The 18906-nt window shown below is 41.8% G+C and overlaps 1 protein-coding gene across 1 annotated transcript in view; it reads right to left on the reverse strand.

Annotated features, from left to right (window-relative positions):
• WDR19 (WD repeat domain 19) overlaps positions 1–18906 on the reverse strand; it is a 100194-nt gene that overhangs the window by 8959 nt on the left and 72329 nt on the right. The window contains exons 29-36 of the mRNA XM_035005119.1: positions 11169–11246; positions 9546–9642; positions 7891–8015; positions 5217–5298; positions 3343–3493; positions 2323–2446; positions 1477–1553; positions 1061–1185 (exon numbers count right to left, since the gene is read on the reverse strand). Coding sequence (XP_034861010.1) covers positions 1074–1185; positions 1477–1553; positions 2323–2446; positions 3343–3493; positions 5217–5298; positions 7891–8015; positions 9546–9642; positions 11169–11246 — 846 coding nt within the window. The 3' untranslated portion in view covers positions 1061–1073. The remainder of the gene's footprint in view (positions 1–1060; positions 1186–1476; positions 1554–2322; positions 2447–3342; positions 3494–5216; positions 5299–7890; positions 8016–9545; positions 9643–11168; positions 11247–18906) is intronic.

Raw genomic sequence — 18906 nt, forward strand, 5'->3', positions numbered from 1 at the left:
ATTACCCAGTTAAAAAATGGGTAAAGGACTTGGATAGACAGTTCTCCAAAGAAGATACACAATGACCAACAAGCATGTGAAAAGATGTTCCATATCCTTAGTCATTAGGAAAATGGGAAATCAAAACCACAAATGAGATACCACTTCACACCTACTAGAAGGATTATAAACAAAAAGACAAGTGTTGATGAGGATGTGGGGAAACCCGAGCCTTCATATGCTGCTGGTGGGAATGTAAGAGCGTGCAGGTGCTATGGAAAGCAGTTTGGACCAGCAAGGACCGGCAAAGAGGCTAGGGGGGCTGCCCCCCAGTGAGCAGAGGCGGCGGCTGACGCTCTTTGTTTTTGCACATGCGATAAAAAGCTCCCGGACGGTTTATGAAGGAACTCGATACACTGCAGGCAGACTGAGAGGACCTGCCCATGGACTGGGTGACAGGGGTGAGGGTGAGATGAGTCACAGATAATGACCGGGCTTCCCCCCAGACCAGCGGCTTGAACGGAGCGGCTCCTGACTGAGGCAGGTGGTGAGAAAACCTAGAGTGGCGTTTTAACCAGGTGAGGGGAGATGCCGTGGCAGGGACTAAGCTCCCTGCCTCCCTTTGCAGTATGTGTGGCCATGGGAAAATTCTTGCCAGTGGAATGCAGATGGCAGGGGTGTGTGCAGCTTCCACGTGACATGAATGAGACTTGGAAAGAAAAAGGGATTTCTCAAATCTGTGGATGCCAAAAGTTTTATAATACATTCTGAATTTTAAAAAACTCCACTGTTCCTAGCTCTCTCTAGTTTTAATGGACTGATTAAAAAGAAGCCCTTGTGATTTGATAAAATGCATTATAGTTGGAATCCTTGATGCTGCTTGGCCAAAAGGCCTTTGTCACCGTGGAGACAGTACGACTAGCATTTTTAAAGGACATCGACGGTTTGTTGTCAGATTCTTCAAATCTGACCGAGTTACATGATGCACAAAAAGGGGCCACTGCCAATACAAAGTGTAAAACGCTGTCTACTCTGTGGCCCCTTGGGCCCTGGGAAGGGGAGTAGATGGTCTGGGACTTACCTGCACAGGCCACTCACTGCTCCACCTCTGTTCGCAGGTACTGGGTACAGTCCGAGATTTTTTTCAGTTGAGCAAAGTTTAATCTTTCTGAACACATAGGACATGTGCTTTCAGTGTTTAACATGCTGTTTGGGGAGGGAAAGGCAGAGTAGATTAAATATATACTATTCCTTTAGCTTTGGGTTATTCTAACGTGAAAAACGATTCCTGTCTACACCTCCTTAGTACATATTCATCACGCAATTTAAGAATTAGGAATATTCAGTCTCATGCAAGATCCTCTTTAAGGATAATGGTCTCAAAGGTCAAGAAGGTTTGGGTCCTGAATAAGGAGATCTCAAAATAAAAGAGGAGTTGAATGAAAGGCCTATTTTTGGGTAAATCTGTGTGACTGAATGAAACAAATGCACACTTACATCTTAAATTCTGAGTACAGAGCAGGGAAGTCGCAATGTGGACACACAGTCCAATCATCCTTCAACATGTGTCGACCCTGGAAACAGTACATTTAAGAGTAAAATTCATCATTTAAAAAATTCCTGCCATTATTCAATTATAATAAATGTATTAAAATTAAAAGCCAAGACCTCTAAATTAGGGGAGCAACTGACTAGAAAGAGATGGCATCAAACAGACTGAAGCCAGATTTCATTTATCACATTTATGTATAAAGAATAGTCTTCAATTTTGTGACATCATTACCTAAATTTATTTCCCTTTAAATAAAGTTTATGTTAGCCTAGTGATTAGTGAATAATCTGGTATCTAAAATTTTCTAATAGGGGGCATGTGGATGGCTCAGTCGGTTGAGTGTCTGACTCTTGATTTTGGCTCAGGTCATGATCTCAGGGTCGTGGGATCGAGTCCTGTGAACCCTGTGTTGGGCTTCGTGCTCGGCATCGAGTCTGCTTATCCCTCTCCTGCTCCTGCCCCTGCCCCCCCCAACTCATGCCGTACTCTCTTTCAAATAAAATAAAATTTTTCTACTAGGTCTTAAGATTAATAATAAAAACCGCCACTTATTCAGTATGCCAGGTAGTACACTAAGGCTTCACACATGTTCTGTCATCAACCTGCGGTTTATCTCAATAGGCAGGCATTGTTATGTTTGGACCCAGCAAGGTAAAGCAAATTGCAGAAGGTTATATAGCCAATAAAGCAGCAGAAAAAGGATTTAAGCCCAGGACCATCTGATCGCCAAGTGTGCTTTTTACACATCAAGTATTCAAAAGAACTATAAATAGAAGATATAAAGAACTTACTGTTACAATGCAATATGGGATGTTATTTTTACATCCAGGACAGAGGAGTTCACACTCTGGGAGAAGAAATTCGCAGAATGGACACGGGGTTGTGGCCTCTTCTGTCTCGGATGTATCAGGTCTCCTGTGAGAGAGAATCATGTGGAACATGCCTACTTCTTCACAGTCAGGATCTGAGACTAGAGAGAAGCTCACATCAACCTGCACTCCAGCTCAGGGAGGAAGGAGAGGGACTGAGTGGTTAAACCGGAGCATTATCCAGGCCACATTTGGGGGCTGGAGTTCACAGCACGGTAAATGGCAGAAACATGGGTGGGTCTTGCTGGATCTTCTCTTCCTGTGCCACCGATGCCGCTGATGGGGTAAGCTTGCTTCTTCCCCTGTCCCCCTTTTGTGGACCAAAGCGGTAAAGGCTATTCAGGGCTGTGCAACAGGACTTCTGTGACAATGGCAATGTTCCAGTTCTGTGCTCTCGTACGGTAACCAGGAGCCACGTGAAGCTTCTGAGCACTTGAAATATGGATAGTGGGAGGAACTAAGGTTTATATTTTTTAAAATTTTAATTAATTTAAATTTAAATAGCCACACGTGGCTAGCAGTTACCATATGAGACCTCATAGCTGTAGAGGAGTCTTCTGTGGGGAGAGAATGACTAGCTTGTCTTCCGAGCTAGTGCCCGGGCCACAGTGGCATTGAACGGTCAGGGTAGATGTATGTGCTCTGGGCACCCCCCGACTCTCAACGAGGAGGAACCCTCTGTGCTCAGGATGACAAAGCTGGAAGACAGAGGTCTCTGTCCTTGCATCAGGACACAGCAGCCCTGAGCCATGACACTGTGTTTAGAAGTCAAATACTGACTTTTTCAAGCCATTGTTGGGTTTTCTGCTGCTGGTAGCTGAATACAATCCTAATCGCCACCCCCAGTCCATTCTCTGCCTTAGCCTGCACATTGGCAACCAGAGTCTGAAAACTACGTTTGTGAAATGTGATGAGGTAGCAGAATCAGCTGTCACTGCCTACCTGACCATGGCCTCGATCTTCTTTTTGTATTTGGCATCTATTTTGTTGCGGTACTCGGGCCTCATCAACATGGCTGCGAAGCTGAAAGCAGAGTTCTTCAGGCCTGCTCGGTGACACTCGATCACTGTGGACGTCAGGATTGGCACGATGTCTGCAATACACACGGGAGAGCAGAAAGCCCAGGGCTTCTGCTGTCATGACTGTCCCCGTTCAGGAGGACAACACAATCGCACCTCTAAGTTTGCTTTTCCTGGCAAAGAACCAGATAGGACCTGTTTCATGAGGAAAGGGTGCTCATCAAAATGTCCTTCCTGTGGTTATACTGTGTTTTGCCTTGTAGCCCTGGGACCTGCACTCCCTTGATGTCCCCTTTTGCCTGTATCCTCCCCAAACCACTCATGCGTTTTGCGTTTGACAGGACTGCCCGTGAATGGTGAGGGAGATTAGTCATTTTATGCACTGACCTCTCTGTGTGCGTCTATGTCTTCAGGACAGATACCCAGGAGGTGAGTTACTGGATCAAAGAACGTGACTTTTTAAAAAAAATGCTCTTAGCACAAGTTGCCAAATTCCTTTCTAGAAAGGCCATACCATTGTCCATTCCTAGGAGCAGTCATGTGAGTGCCCGTCCAATTGCACCCTTTGCCAGCATGGTATACAATTATTGTAAAGTCTTTTTCATGTAACAAGAAAGAATATAGTTATAGAAGAGGGGTTGGTGAATTTTGACCCGTGGGCCAAATCTGGCCCTCTGTTTTTGTATGGCTCATGAGCTAAGAGTGGCCTTTATGTTTTCAATGGTTGAAAAAAATCAAAAGAAAAATATTTTGTGACATGTGAAAATTATATGACATTCAAAGGTCAGCATCCCAAAATAAAATTCTGTTGGAACACAGCCATGCTCATTCATTTTCTTACATTTTATATAAAAATAGTAGCTGTGACAGACCGTTATGATCCATGAAGCCCCCGACATTTGACATCTGTACCTTTACAGAAAGATTTTGTTGACCCCCGTCATAGAATGTGAGAAAGTCTTTTAACTGAAGAATGTTATAATGACAAGTCGTTAAGAATAATGGGACCTTTTATAGTGGCGGTGGCCCGTTGTGGTTGAGAGTGGAGTCAGACTTACTAGCTAACAGTGTGATCTTGGGCAAGTGTTACTGTACTTCTTTTCCCTCCGTTTGCTTCTCTTGTGAAATAGGGAAAATAATAAGAGTACCCATGGGTGTAGTTTTGAGGCTGTTGTCCTTAGAAAGATCTGTTTGATCTTGGCTGGCATCTGGGAACTTGGATTTTGGGCGAGTTTCTACCCTTTCCAGATGAGAGTGGCTCACTGTGCCTAAATTCTTTGTACAGTATGGTTTATGCTGAACACCTGCTTTCTGGGAGTCTGGAAATGTTTCCATGCCAGGTAGGGGGTGCCTACATGACCAGCCCCCAGTACAACCCCTGGGCACTGAGTCTCTCATGAGCACCTCCGGTAGATACCATTTTACATGTGTTGTCACACAACTCACGGCTGGAGGAGTGTGTCCTGTGTGACTCCACTTGGAGGGGACTCTTGGAAACATGCACCTGTTCTCATCCAGACTTCACCTCGCGCGCCTTTTCCCTTTGCCAGTTTGGTTTTGTATTCTTCTGCTGAAATAAATCTTAGCCTTCAGCACTATTACGTGTTGCGTTCTATGAGTCCTAGTGAACTTGGGGGTGGTCCTGGGGTCCCATTAGACTACTTCCTGGGGTGGGTGTGAGGATTAATGAGTTAATCTGTGTAGAGAAGAGTGACTGGCAGAGTTGGTGACTGTAGATCTTACGATGCCACATTGATGCACAAATATGGGTGACAGGCTCTTCTCAATAGTACTTACGTGATGGAAACTTGCTGATGTTGTTGGCCACCCGAATAAGCATACGTGCCCCTTTCATATGATCTCCATTTTTAACATGAATCTGAAATAAATGACATATTTTACTCAAGAGATTTTGATTAACTCTTAATTCATGCTTTGTTCCCCCAAATAATCAACTCCTTCATTATGACCCTGAGCAGGGTTGTCCCATGATCCTCACAGCCTTACCTGGCTTACGGCACTCGGGATTTCTCCTTTGTTTCTCCTTCCAGCAGCTGCTGCCTGGCCCCGTGGCCTCACTGACTTTACCCCTACTCTATGCTCTGCTTTTTACTTCGCCCCAGACCATATGACATGAGTTCACATCCCTGATCCATCTCTTACTGGCCATTTTTGGAGGGCTAATAATACCAACTTTGCCAAGTTGTGAGACCTGAAAGCTGAGGCTTTCAGGCAGAGAGAGAGATGAGTTGTTAAAGGAAGAGGGCAAAGGGGCAGCGGCAACTGGAGGGCCTGAGATTGGGTAAGTACTGAGTATGAGTGGGGCCCTGTCGCCTAGGATGAGAGGAGGCTTGGAGAGTCAACAGGGCCAGGCCATGATGTCGCCATGTCATCCAGCAAGATGGGGCAGCCCACAGAGGTGGGGGTGGGGGGTGTTGTGGGTAGGGGTGGGGGTGGAGAGAAGTAGAGCCAATAGGAGGCAGAACTGGTGGTATTTGGTGAGAATGTGCAGGGTGAGGTTAGAGTAACTCCCAGGCATCAGGTCTGAGCATTTACTGCTACATGAGAAATACGAACTGAATCTAAAGCTGCTTGTTCTGCGCTGACTCTGGGCCTCAGGCTGCCCAGCTCCGTCATCCAGACTCAAAGGTCCCAGGCTGTGCCTCTGTCAAAATCCCTGTTCCAGCTCTGGGAGGAAGCATCCACCAAAGCTGTCTTGATACCCCTGAAATGTGGATGACTTTCTTCAGTCCTTTGGGCCAAACATGCCTGTGACACATTTACATCAATTTGTTCTTACTTGAAAAGGTTTAACAGTTTCCCTTTTGGTATCACAAACAGTTAAACATCTTGAGAATGTGTGGTGCTTGCATAAAAGTCTAGAACTACAGCAAATGGGGAAGAGTCCCAGGTGCTCTTCAGTGGGAGGGGGAGAGGGTGTCTGGGGCCAGAGGAAAAGAAGTATACTTGAGAACCATCCCTGCGACTTAGGGTGGTAGAAACCCTGGTCCTGGAGGGCTGCTTGCTTATAGGATTCCCCAACTTTTGCTTCCCGTCTTCCACCCTGAAAAGCTCTATTTTGCTGGATTTGGTGCCCGCGGCACATGGGCACCACCACTCATGTCCGCAGTTGAGAGAGACCGTCCTTCTCCCTTTCTACTCCTTTCCAAATGAGACGAGGGATCCTCCTGCTGCCCTGGAGGGAAATGTACCCTCGAGGATTGCAAGTTGGAATTCTCGCTTTTTTCTTACCATCAGTGTTACAGAACTGTGTGGCCTCATACGGTAGCCACTAGCCATATAAGAGCTATTTAAATTTTAAAATTAAAATTATATAAAATTAAAAAATGTAGCTTCTCAGTTGCAGTAGCTGTATTTCCGGTGCCCCACGGCCAGGCTGGCAGCTGCCATATGGGGCAGCACAGACCCAGCCACCTACAACACTGTAGAAAGTTCTGGACAGTGCTGGTAGAGATAATTAGGATCTAAATCATTCATAACATGACTCCTCTATCCTAGGTACCGTCAAAATTAAATAAGCTCTTGTGGACTGGCCTGGAAACCAAATTAACATTAATATGGGAAGATGTACTTTGATTTAATGAAAATTTGGAAAAATATGTAAGTTGGATTCTGCCTGTATCTTTACAGAGATATGTGTGTAAATATATTACAAAATTTACATATATCTACACACATAACATTTAAGTAAATTGTACATACAAGTATTTGAGGTTTGCATGCTATAGTTTGTTTTTATTAAGAATTACTAATTGAAAAGACAGAATACACAACTGGACATAAATATAATCCTAATGTGGTCACAAAAAAAAAAAGTGCACACATGTATTTACCAAAGTATAGAGGATATATACAGCACCATGGTAACAGGTGTTACATCTGGTGATGGACTTAAAGGGTAAATTACTTTTTCATTATACTTTTCTACATTCTCTAAATTTCCTCCGTGAATGTATTATTTTTATATTCAGATGAAAACTAAATAGTATTAAACATTGTGGAATTGTATAAAGTCCACTGTCTTAGAATTCATAAACTAGTAAGCTCTGGTTAAACAAAAATGCCTTAAATAAATCTTCTTTTTGACCAGGTAATACATTTATATGCTTCAAAATCTAGACAAGATAGAAATACATACACAGAGAAACCCGCTCTCCCTCTTGTCCCCTGACTGGGGATTACTGCCATGCCTCCTCTACTTTTGCTAGCTAGACTCTTGAGTCTATTTCTCGTTTTATTTGCAACGAATATATATTCATTCTTATTTTCTGCCCTTTTGTACACAAAAGGTAGCAGACTGTATAATTATCCTGTATGTTGCTGTTTTTCACTTAACAATACAGAGATCTAGAAAATCACTCTAATCCAATGGAGGGGTGCCCATAAGAAATCCCTTCAGGTGATAAACTCACTTGGCAGATTGTGTCCCAAATCACTCAAAGGACCTCACCTTCACTAGTATATAACTGTGCAGAATCATGAGGTTGGTGGCCATCTCAGAGGGAATTTTGATCTTCTGGGATTTAAGTTCTGCATACATGCTAAAGAGAACGTCGTGAGCATTCCGATAGTTTCCTGGAAAAAAGGTGGCAAAATGACATTATTACAAAGGATGAAATCAGGACTTTCTGTAGGCCCTCATTTTATTTTTTTAAAGTTTTTATATAAATTCCAGTTAGTTAACATGGAGTGTAATATTAGTTTCAGGTGTACAAGACAGGGATTCAGTACTTTCATATATCACCCGGTGCTCCTCACAATGTGGGCCCTCATTTTATAAGGAGATTTTGTTATTAGTAATATCTTTATAATTTCTTATATAAAGTAACTCAGTAGTTTTTCCTGTGGTAACTGATGGTACGAATATCCAGCCGGTCCCTCAGGGAGAAAATGGTGTCATCCTACCCATCTCCCTCTTCCTCAGGACACCACCACCTGCCACCAAAGCCAATGGGTCATCAAGTTTGGAGTCTACCTTTCAAGTCTCCCAAACCCAGCCTGGCCCCAGGCCCACGTTAATGCTTCTCGCCATCTGTTCGCCATCTGTCCGCAGCAGCGTGCTCCTCGCTGCTTGTTCTGCCTCCATGCTGACGTCAGACTGTTCTTGTAAAGACCTCAAGTTCACGCTCCAACATGAAACCCTCCAAGGGCCTTAGGGATTGGCGGCAAATTCCCAAGCAAAGGGCCGGAGCCCTTCAGGATCTGCCTCTGCCGACCTTACCAACCTGACTTGGCCGTCCCCTCCCTCTGTGCCTCGGTCGGTGCCCCTGTGCCCCCTGCTGCTGCTCTCCCCGCATGCCCCTCTCTGTCCTCCTCTGCCCTCTCAGCCTTCCAAAGCTCCAGAAGCTTCCAACTTCTGTTGCCTTCTGTCATCTCCACCCTCGTGATGAGGTGGACCCCTCTCCTGACACCCTTCTACTGGATGCCCTTTCCATCGTGGCTCTTCTCACCCTGCATAACAACCCTGAACCTACTTTCCATCTCTCCCACCAAATCACGACTCCCTGAGGGGGGAACTGTGGCTCAGTCTTCTGCATCCTGAGCTCCCACCATGTACCCTACACTAGGTGTTAGGTCAATAAAGTAGTGACTTACTTAATTGCATAGTTGCCGAAACTGTGTTCTGTATTTATGAACATCTAAAAGAATCAGCTTGCAAAAACTAGATGTCAGACTAATTCTCTTGGTCAATAAATATTTAGAGAGCATGTAAGTAAGTGAACGGAACCGTTCTGGAGGTTCTATAAATAGTCCCTGCATGCTATTAAGAACTAGGTCAATTATAATACCACATCATCTCCCATCTTCTAGTATCTCTTCTGTTGTTAAAGGCAAATACATGGGATGGCAAGAAAGTGCTGCAAGTGTAGGAGAGGGGCCATGGGGCGGAGAGGCCGTGCAGGGGAGAGGAAACAGCATGATCAAGAGAAGGCGTTAGTGGAGTTACTCTGTGATGGGGAAGTATCTTGCTTCTCTCGAACCTTAGTCTTCAGGGTTCGGAGCAAACTCAGATTAGAAAAGGGCTCCTACTTCCTGTGCAGAAAAGGGGCTGGAACTTGATTCTCCTGCTTGAATATGAGAAAAACACGAGTGCCCGGGGCCTACCGGCAGACTGCTCTTCTCTGGCAATGATGATGGCGGTCCGCGCAGCCTCTCGGTACTGCTTCAGGGCCATGTACAAGCGGAACAGGTACTTGGCATCCTGACATACAAACCATTACAGAAACATCACTTTCTTCGTTAGCTAACGGGAGAAACACCTAGAATTTTGCATTTCAGCTGGAATCCGCTTTTGATACAGTTTTTAAAAAATCCATTGAATAAAGAATTTATCAAGTATTTATTCATAGTTTAATATGTGCCAGGTTGTATTCTAAGTCCTTGAGAAATATTAGTGTGTTTAAATCCTCATGCCCTCCCCAGGAGGAAGGCACAATTATATACTAATCGCACTGGTGATAAGCAACCACAACGGGACCTCTCCAGAGCCTGGATCTGAGCCACAGTGGTCAGGCTTTAGAGTCTGTGCTCCTAACCCTACTCCATAGACTTATCTCCTGCGTGCTTGAAATCAAAGTGTATTCTTACACGATGTACCAATTCATACAATTTCAAAAATTGCTACACCTATATATATATATATTTCTTTGGCCCATAAAAAACTTTGGCCTTTGACTATTTTTCTATTCCTATTCTCTTCACCTCTAGACAACTTCCTATGCTGGTTTCCTGACTATTAGACTAAGTGGACACTGGGTGAGCTGGCTGGGAAGAGTTTAAGGGCCTGTGCCCTTTGGCAGGTTAATTTAGCCTCCCTGTGTCTCGTGTCTCTACCTGTGAAATACTGGAAATGGACCTGGGGATCAGGTTCACTATAATCCTCTCCTGCTATGACATTCTAGCGCCTTCTCTCCTAATCAGTACCATGACTTCCTTCACAAGAAAATCACCTCAAACATCAAAGCCAAAGGGAAGAAAAGGCTCAAGGGTATCCTCAAAGGAAACCATACTCATCAGGACTGAAAGAAGACCAATGTCTGTGTGAACTCCCGAGTCACGTACTTTGAAAATATGTTCTTAATGATTTATTTCTACTTTATATTTACAGTGAGTTACTTTTATGCCAAATACGATTGTTATTAATTCCCATAACTTTTGAAATATGAACAAAGTACGCTGATTTTTAGGGATTAATGCTAACTCATAGTTCTAATAATATTTTTCATAGTTCCCAAAATAAATACAACTCTTTAAGGGGCGCCTGGGTGGCTCAGTCATTAAGCGTCTGCCTTTGGCTCGGGTCATGATCCCAGGGTCTTGGGATTGGGCCCCAAGTCGGGCGCCCTGCTTGGTGGGGAGCCTGCTTCTCCCTCTCCCTCTGCTGCCCCCTCTGCTTGTGCTTGCTCTCTCTCTTTGCCAAATAAATAAATAAAATCTTAAAAAAAGAGAAAAACCTCTTCAACCTTTGAAGAAAATTGTGGGTGGTGAGAACTGCTATCCTGCGGGTGAGGACTGTGCCTGTTGCAGGTGGCAATGCCAATTTCAGAGAGTGAAAATATCCAATATCCTCTAAAATGCAGGGTCTGTCCAGCAGACCTCAAGCTGTGCTCACAGAGAAAATTTAATAAGTCTATGACGCAGAAGCCATTATAGGTAAAAACAGGGCAGAATAAAGTCAGATCATAACTAAACTACTTAAAATCCAAGTGACAACAATATTTCTAGTACCTTAGGCATGCCGTCACTCTCTCCCATCAGGTGGTCTATCAGCTGACTGGTCAGCAGTTCGTCTTTGGCCTGACCAACCTGTTGAGGAAGAGAAAGAAAATGTTAAATTCAGCATCTTAAAACTAGAAAGGAAGGGGAGTCGGGGGAGACAAAGAATCTTGTGCTAAGGAAATGGAATAAAAAAAATTGTAAAAATACCTGAAGTCAAGTGTCTGACATGATATAAATTTAGAGTCTTTCTTCATTCATTTGTCATCTCCATTAATAAAAGTCTATCCTTAGAAGCTATAGCTTCTCTAAGTGCCTATATCAAAAGTCCATATATTTTTTTTTTTCTACACACACAATATACTTCTTGATGTTTCAGTAAAAACTTCCTTAAGGTAAGTGACTGTGACATCTAGATGACAGGGTCTTGAGCACAGGAACCGGGCCTTCTGTGATAACATGGCACCAAGTGCTGCATCTCCAGCACTCCCCAAGGACATGCCCTTGTCCATGGCCACCTGGAGTCCAAAGCCGAAAAAGTCCAAAGCTCTCAGAAGAGAGCAGGCGGCAAGTGTGGGTGGAGCTCTGGAGAGGATGCTGGCCTGGAGACCTCGATCTGAGAGTCACCTCCATGATGGTCAGAGTTCAATCACTGATGTGTGGTGTGGTGTTGATCAGGAAAAATTATGGACCATATTGGAGGATGGAAATGTGTTAGTTTTAGCTAGTAGGAATAATTATTGACAAGAGTAGGAGGCTTAAGAGTCTTGTGTCTATAAAAAGGGGTGAGCCAAGAACAGAACTGGAACTCCACCAAAGGGAACGAACACTGAAGAGTGCAGTGCTGCCCTCCTCGCATTAATGACACAGTCAGAAAAGCTGCCAGAAAATGAAGGAGACGGTCATCAGGACACAGCAACATATGGCCTAGCTTGCTACACCTCAGGGGAAAGGACAAAGAGAAGTTAGAAAGTTCCTTGTGCACAAGGGATCGTAGTGAACCTGTGGAGTGGAGAGGCTCTTGTGGCTGCAGAATTTCTACACACTTGTGTGTCATCAGTGCAAGAAAGCTACGCTTTGAAAAATCTGTTGCCTCTGCTTTTACCACTGCTATAAGGAAGGGACGCTGTAAGGGAGAGAAATCCTGTACAGTTCCTCATCTTGATGGCTTTTGTGGATGGTTTTGGGTGAATAAGTCAGTACAGAGACATGGTTAAAGCAAGGGCTCTGGAGTCAGCCTGCCTGAGGTCAAAGGATCACCTGTGTGGTCTTCAGCAGGTAACTCCTGGGGCCTCAATGAGGATCAAAATAATACCTAACTCACAGTACTACTGTTTTAAGGATTAAATAAGTTAATACCCTTAAAGGGCTTGGACTGGTGCTAAGCAGATGGTGTTGCCAGATATAGCAAATAAAAATACAGGGCACCTGGTTAATTTGAATTTCAGAAGGTTGAACACACTCAAAATGTTAGGATAGATGGAAAGGGGAGCCAGTAAGGAATAGATGTGGCCACTCAGAATTAAAATTAAAAGGAGGATGGAGACAGAATGCTGAGGAACACTTACATTTAAGGAGCAGAGGAGTCAGTGAAGGAGGCTGAGAAGGGACCATCTGGGAAGTAACTGGAGAAGCAGTGCTCTAAGGGAGTACAAATTTCAGGAAACACGCAGTACAATAGCATAAAATGCTGCCATAACATTGAATAAAGACTGAGAAGAGACTCATGTATTTAGCAAGTAAGAGATCAGTTGGGGACCTTTTAGAGAAGGTTTACAGTGAACCTGGGGGGAGGAGAGGCTCTGAAGTCAGTCCGCCTGAGGTCAAAGGATCACCTGTATGATCTTCATCAGGTAACTCTTGGGACCTCAATGAGGATACAAATAATACCTTATTTTTGTAAGGTATAAAATAATACCTTTACAGAGAGGTGAACGCAGAAGCTGACTGCAAAGAGGCAGGAGGGCCCCCAACAAGATAATGGATACTGTGAAGACCCATCTTTCTCATTCATCTCATGGGTTCACTCAGGTAATGATTCCCAACAAGGGCTCTACTACACACATACACCAAGAATGTATTTCAGAAACTTCAGGGGTAGAGGATGGGGGTGAGTGAAGTATGAATATTTTTAAGATATTCTCAATTACAGGATCAGCAGGTAAGAGTGCACAGATTATAAGAAAATTCAAGTCAGGGGAGGGAGTCTTAAGGTGGAAAGAAATGGAGGACTGGAAGGAAATTTATATCATCTATATAGTGCTTTCACTGAGCTGGGAACCAACATGTATTCAATTCGGCAAATATTTATTGAATGCCCACAATATGCTAACCATTCTATGAAAAAATGGGTCCTTGATCTTGAGGAGCTATTAATCTGAAGGAGGGTAACTGCAGTGGTAAGTGATGTTCAAACTACTTAGAGAAGATTCTAAGGAGGGTGAAATTTCATCCAGAGGACATTTTAGGAAAGGCTTGTGTGTGAAGTGGGTCTTGCATGTTGTATAGGAGTGTGAAGACAGAGGTGTAGGAGGGAGGGTGGCCTAGGTGTAGGGGACAGCAAGAGTGAAGGAACAAAGGAAGGGGAGCCCCGAACTACTCACGTGAAAGTGGCCAGTCTAGTGTAGCATAGACAACTGACCTAGAGGAGTGAATAGGCAATTTGCTTGGAGAGAAGACTTAGGGTTTAGTCCTAGCTCTATTATTTTCTATTTGGGTGGCTTTAGGTTAGTCATATCATCCTCTGGGACCTCCGTTTCCTCATCAATAAAATGAAGGAGGTTAGACTGGATCACTGCAGGGGTACCTAAGATTCTGTGATTCTTGAAGGATAGCTTGGGAATAAATTGTGAGGCAATGGGGAGTCACTCAAGGGTCTGCAGCTGAAGAATACAAGGATTCAAAACTGGACTTTAGGAAAATTATCCAGTAGTGAAGTTCACAATGCACTTGTTTGAATGAAGTAAGCCCAGTAATGGATAATAAACACAAATATGTTGGTTTTATAGGCTACATGTCCCTGACTTAATAAAACTTATTATTATAAAATACATAGCATAACACCTAGAAGTAAATACTGTAGAATTAAAGAACACCAATAAAAGGAGAAAAAATTTGATAGCTGCAAGGGACATCTAGAATTTTGTCTGATATTGATTCTCTTGACTTTTCTGAGAAATGCTCCTACTTCCATTTCAACCATGGGGTTCTAGTGGGACTTTCGTGCCCCAGAGGACACCATTCTCTATGACCAAAGAAGTGGGAATGTCAAGGGGTGGGAATTTAACCCAGTTTGCCAAAGCGGGATATTCCATCCCTGTGGCCACTAGTTGTTTAATCTTGGAATGGACATCTGAGCTAACCAAATCAGAGTCCTTCTGGATTTACGAATTTGGGACCAGAATTCCAGTCCATCTTTGGTAGGAAGGGTGGGAAATGTATTCTTGAGAGCTACTGGAAGTCTTGAGTCCAGCTTTCTGAGGAAGTAGGTCTTAGAAAATGTTGTGGATATGCAGAGAAAACCAGAGAATGTACCTATTTTTATAATAAAATAAAATGGCATTATGTAGATGGCCAGAGAATAATTTCCATTCTTTAATAATTTCACTGCAGCTTCAAATTCAGGTACTTTTAGAAAATACTAATTTTTATGTCACAATAAAAAACACCAACATTTATAACTGAAAAAGCTTAGAAATAGAATATTCCTAGCACCCAAATTATGGTTTCTAAAACTATTTCTCACTAAAAGGAATCAGAACTCCTTAGAGAAATGGCTGATTCCACGTCTGGGGCAAGAAATGGAACCTGGCCACAGCAATTAGGCAAGAAAAAGAAATAAAAGGCATCCAAATTGGAAAGGAAGAAGTTAAAGTGTCACTATTTGCAGACGACATGATACTATACATAGAAAACCCTAATAAATCCACCAAGAAACCATTAGAACTAATAAATAAATGTTGCAGGATATATAATCAATATGCAAAAATTTGTTACCTTTCTATACACTATTAATGAAACATTAGAAAGAGAAATCAAGAAAAGAATCCTATTTACAATCACATCAAAAAGAATAAAATAGCTAGCAATAAATTTAACCAAGGTGAAAGACTTGTACACTGAAAACCATAAGACACTGATGAAAGAAACCGAAGAAAACACAGATACAAGGAAAGATATTCCATGCTCATGGATTAGAAGACTATTGTTAAAAATGTCCCTATTATCCAAAGCAATCTAAGATTCAGTGTGATACCTATCAAAACTCCAATAGTGTGATACCTAATAAAACTCCAATGGCATACTTCACAGAACTAGAATAATTCTAAAATTTGTATGGAACCACAAAAGATCCCAAATAGCCAAAACAATGTTAAGAAGAACAAAGTTGCATGTAGGAATCATGCTCCCTGATTTCAAATTATACTACAAAGCTACAGTAATCAAAACAGTACGGTATTAGTACAAAAATAAACACACAGATTAATGGAACAGAGTAGAGAGCCGAGAAATAAACCCACACATATAGAGATGATTAATCTATGACAAAGGAGCCAAAAACACACAATGAAGAAAGGACAGTCTTTTTAATAAAAGTGTTGGGAGGGGCACCTGTATAGCTCAGTTGGTTGAGCATCTGACTCTAGATTTTGGCTCAGGTCATGATCTCAGGGTCAGGAGATCAAGCCCCATGTCAGGCTCCTTGCTGAGCGTGGAGCCTACTTGGGATTCTGTCTCTCCCTCTCCCTCTGCCCCCAGCTGTTTGTGCTCTCTCTCTAAAAAGAAAAAAATTAAATAATAACAAAATAAAAGTGAATAAGACAGGTGCAGCCCCTGCCCCACTCCCCCACAAAGTTGGGAAAACTGGAAAGCCAAACTGAAAAGAATGAAACTAGATCACTTTGATACACCATCCACAAAAATTAACTTAAAATGTAAAGACTTGAATGCAAGACCTGAAACCATAAAATTCCTAAAAGAAAATATAGGAGGGTAAGCTCCCTGATATCAGTCTTAGTGATGTCTTTATAGATCTGACTCCAAAGGCAAGGCAAACAAAAGTAAAAGTAAACAAATGGGATTATATCAAACTAAAAAGTTGCACAGCAAAGGAAACCATCACCAAAAGGAAAAGGAAATCTGAATGGGAGAAGATATTTGCAAACTATATATCCAATAAGGGGTTAATATCCAAACTATATATAAAAAATTCATATAACTCAACAACAACAAAACCAACCTGATTAAAAAGTGGGCAGAGGATCTGAATAGATATTTCTCCAAAGACATACAAATCGCCAACAGGCACATGAAAATATACTGCACACCACTAATTATTAGGAAAATGCAAATCAAAACCACAATAATATATCACCTAACACCTGTTAGAATCGTTATTATCAAAAGGACAAGAAATAACAAGTGTTGGAGAAGATGTGGAGAAAAGGGAACCCTGGTACACTGCTGGTGGGATTTTAAGTTGATATAGTTACTATGGAAAACAGTATGGAGATTCCTCAAAAAATTAAGAATAGAACTACCATATGCCCCAGCCATTCCACTTCTCAGTATTTATCCAAAGAATACAAAAACACTAAATTAAAAAAAATGTTCCCTTATGTTTGTTGCAGCATTTACAATAGCCAAGATATGAAAACAAGTTTCCATCGATAGGATGAATGAAGATGTGGCATATATATACAATGGAATACTACTCAGCCATAAAAAAGAATGAAATCTTGCCAAATGTGACAACATGGATTGACCTTGAGGGTATTATGCTAAGTGGAACAAGTTCAAGAAAGAAAGATATCACATGATTTCACTCATATGTGGAATCTAAAACAAAATAAAACCAAAACAAATTCATAATTCACTCATAATTCATATCTTGGCTATTATATATATATAATATGATATTAAAAATGAAAAAATAAAAAAAAAAACAAAAGCACTTCTAGAGGTCACCTTTGGAGGATGCTAGGGAACCAACTCATTATTCTTAAAACTAGTAAACAAAGGGGGAAAAAAATCAAGTATTTACCCTATTTTTCTTTTATCTTAGTGTAACAAAATAGCTGATGTGGAATTCAGAAGGAATGACAAATATCATCATTTTGCAACCCCTAATAAAATAATGGATTTAAGTAATAAATATTAATGGCTGCTGAAATCATTAGGTGAAAGGCTGATGGGAAACCTTATAATGGAGGGATCAGGCTGACCACTTCAACATCCAATAATCGATCTTAACACCATAAAAACAGAGATGACAAATTATGGGCTACTATAGACTGAATGTTTATGTACCCTGCAAATTCATATGTTGAAGCCCTACCCCATGATGTGATTGTATTTGAGGATAGGGCCTTTGGGAGTAGTTAGAGTTAGATGAGGTCATGAGGGTGGGGCCCTTATGATGGGATTAGTGGTGTTATAAAAAGAGGAAGGGAGAGAAATCTCCTGGAAAGGCCATGTGAGGACACAGCAAGAAGGTGGCCATCTACAAGCCTGGAAGAGAGCTCTCATCAGGAACCAAATTGGCTGGCACCTTGATCTTAGCCTTCTCAGCCTCCAGAACTATGAGAAATAAATTTCTCTTTTTTAAGTCACCTAGTCTGGTAGTTTGTTATGGCAGCCTGAGCTGATTAAGATATGAGCCTACTTAAGCAAAATAAATCAATCAGAGAAAGACAATTATATGATCTCACTCATATGTAGAATTTAAGAAACAAAACCAGAGGATCATAGGGGAAGGGAGAGAAAAATAAAACAAGACGAAATCAAAAAGGGAGACAAATCATAAGAGACTCTTAATCATAGGAAACAAACTGAGGGTTGCTGGAGGGGTGGTGGGTAGGGGGATGGGGTAACTGGGTGATGGACATTAAGGAGGGCATGTGATGTAATGACCACTGGATATTATATAAGACTGATGAATCACTGACCTCTATCTCTGAAACTAATAATATGCTACACGTTGATTAACTGAATTTAAATTAAAAAAATTAAAAAAGATTCAAAATGGACCCAAATGAAATCCTAACGAGAAAAAAAAAAAAAAGATATGAGCCAACTGATGTGATGAAATAGGAAGTACATGGCACCATCTATGAAGTCATCCTCCTAAAAATATCAAATCTATGTCTGATCAAGTCTCTAGATTTAATTACCAGTTAGTGGGAAATACAGGAGATGGGGAAATTTGCATCCTAACTAGATGTCCAATAACATCAAGAAATGACAGAAAAATTGCAATGCAATGTTGGGAATGTAAAATGGTTTAGCTGCTTTGGGAAACAGTTGGGCAGTTCCTCAAAACGTTAAATATAGAGCTAACATATGGCCTAGCAATTCCTAGGTATATATATACCCAAGACAAATGAAAATACATGTCCACACAAAAACTCGTACACAAATGTTAACAGCAGCATTATTCATAAAAGCTTGAAAGGAGAAACAACCCACATGTCTAACAACTGATGAATGGATAAACACAATGTGACAGAGCCCAACAATGGAATGTTATTCAGTCATAAAAAGGAATGAAGTATTAGTACATGCTACAACGCAGCTGAACCTTGAAAACATTCTAAATGAAAGATTCCATACACAAAGGTCACATATTGTGAATGATTCCATTTATATGAAATGTCTAGAGTAGGCAAATCCACAGAGATAGAAAGTAGATTATAATAAAGAATACATATAACACAACAATTAAGACAGTGTGGTGGTGGTCCAGGGGAGA

Source organism: Mirounga leonina, unplaced genomic scaffold (assembly GCF_011800145.1).
Source record: "Mirounga leonina isolate KUSES-001 unplaced genomic scaffold, KU_Mleo_1.0 Mir_129, whole genome shotgun sequence".
NCBI lineage: Eukaryota > Metazoa > Chordata > Mammalia > Carnivora > Phocidae > Mirounga > Mirounga leonina.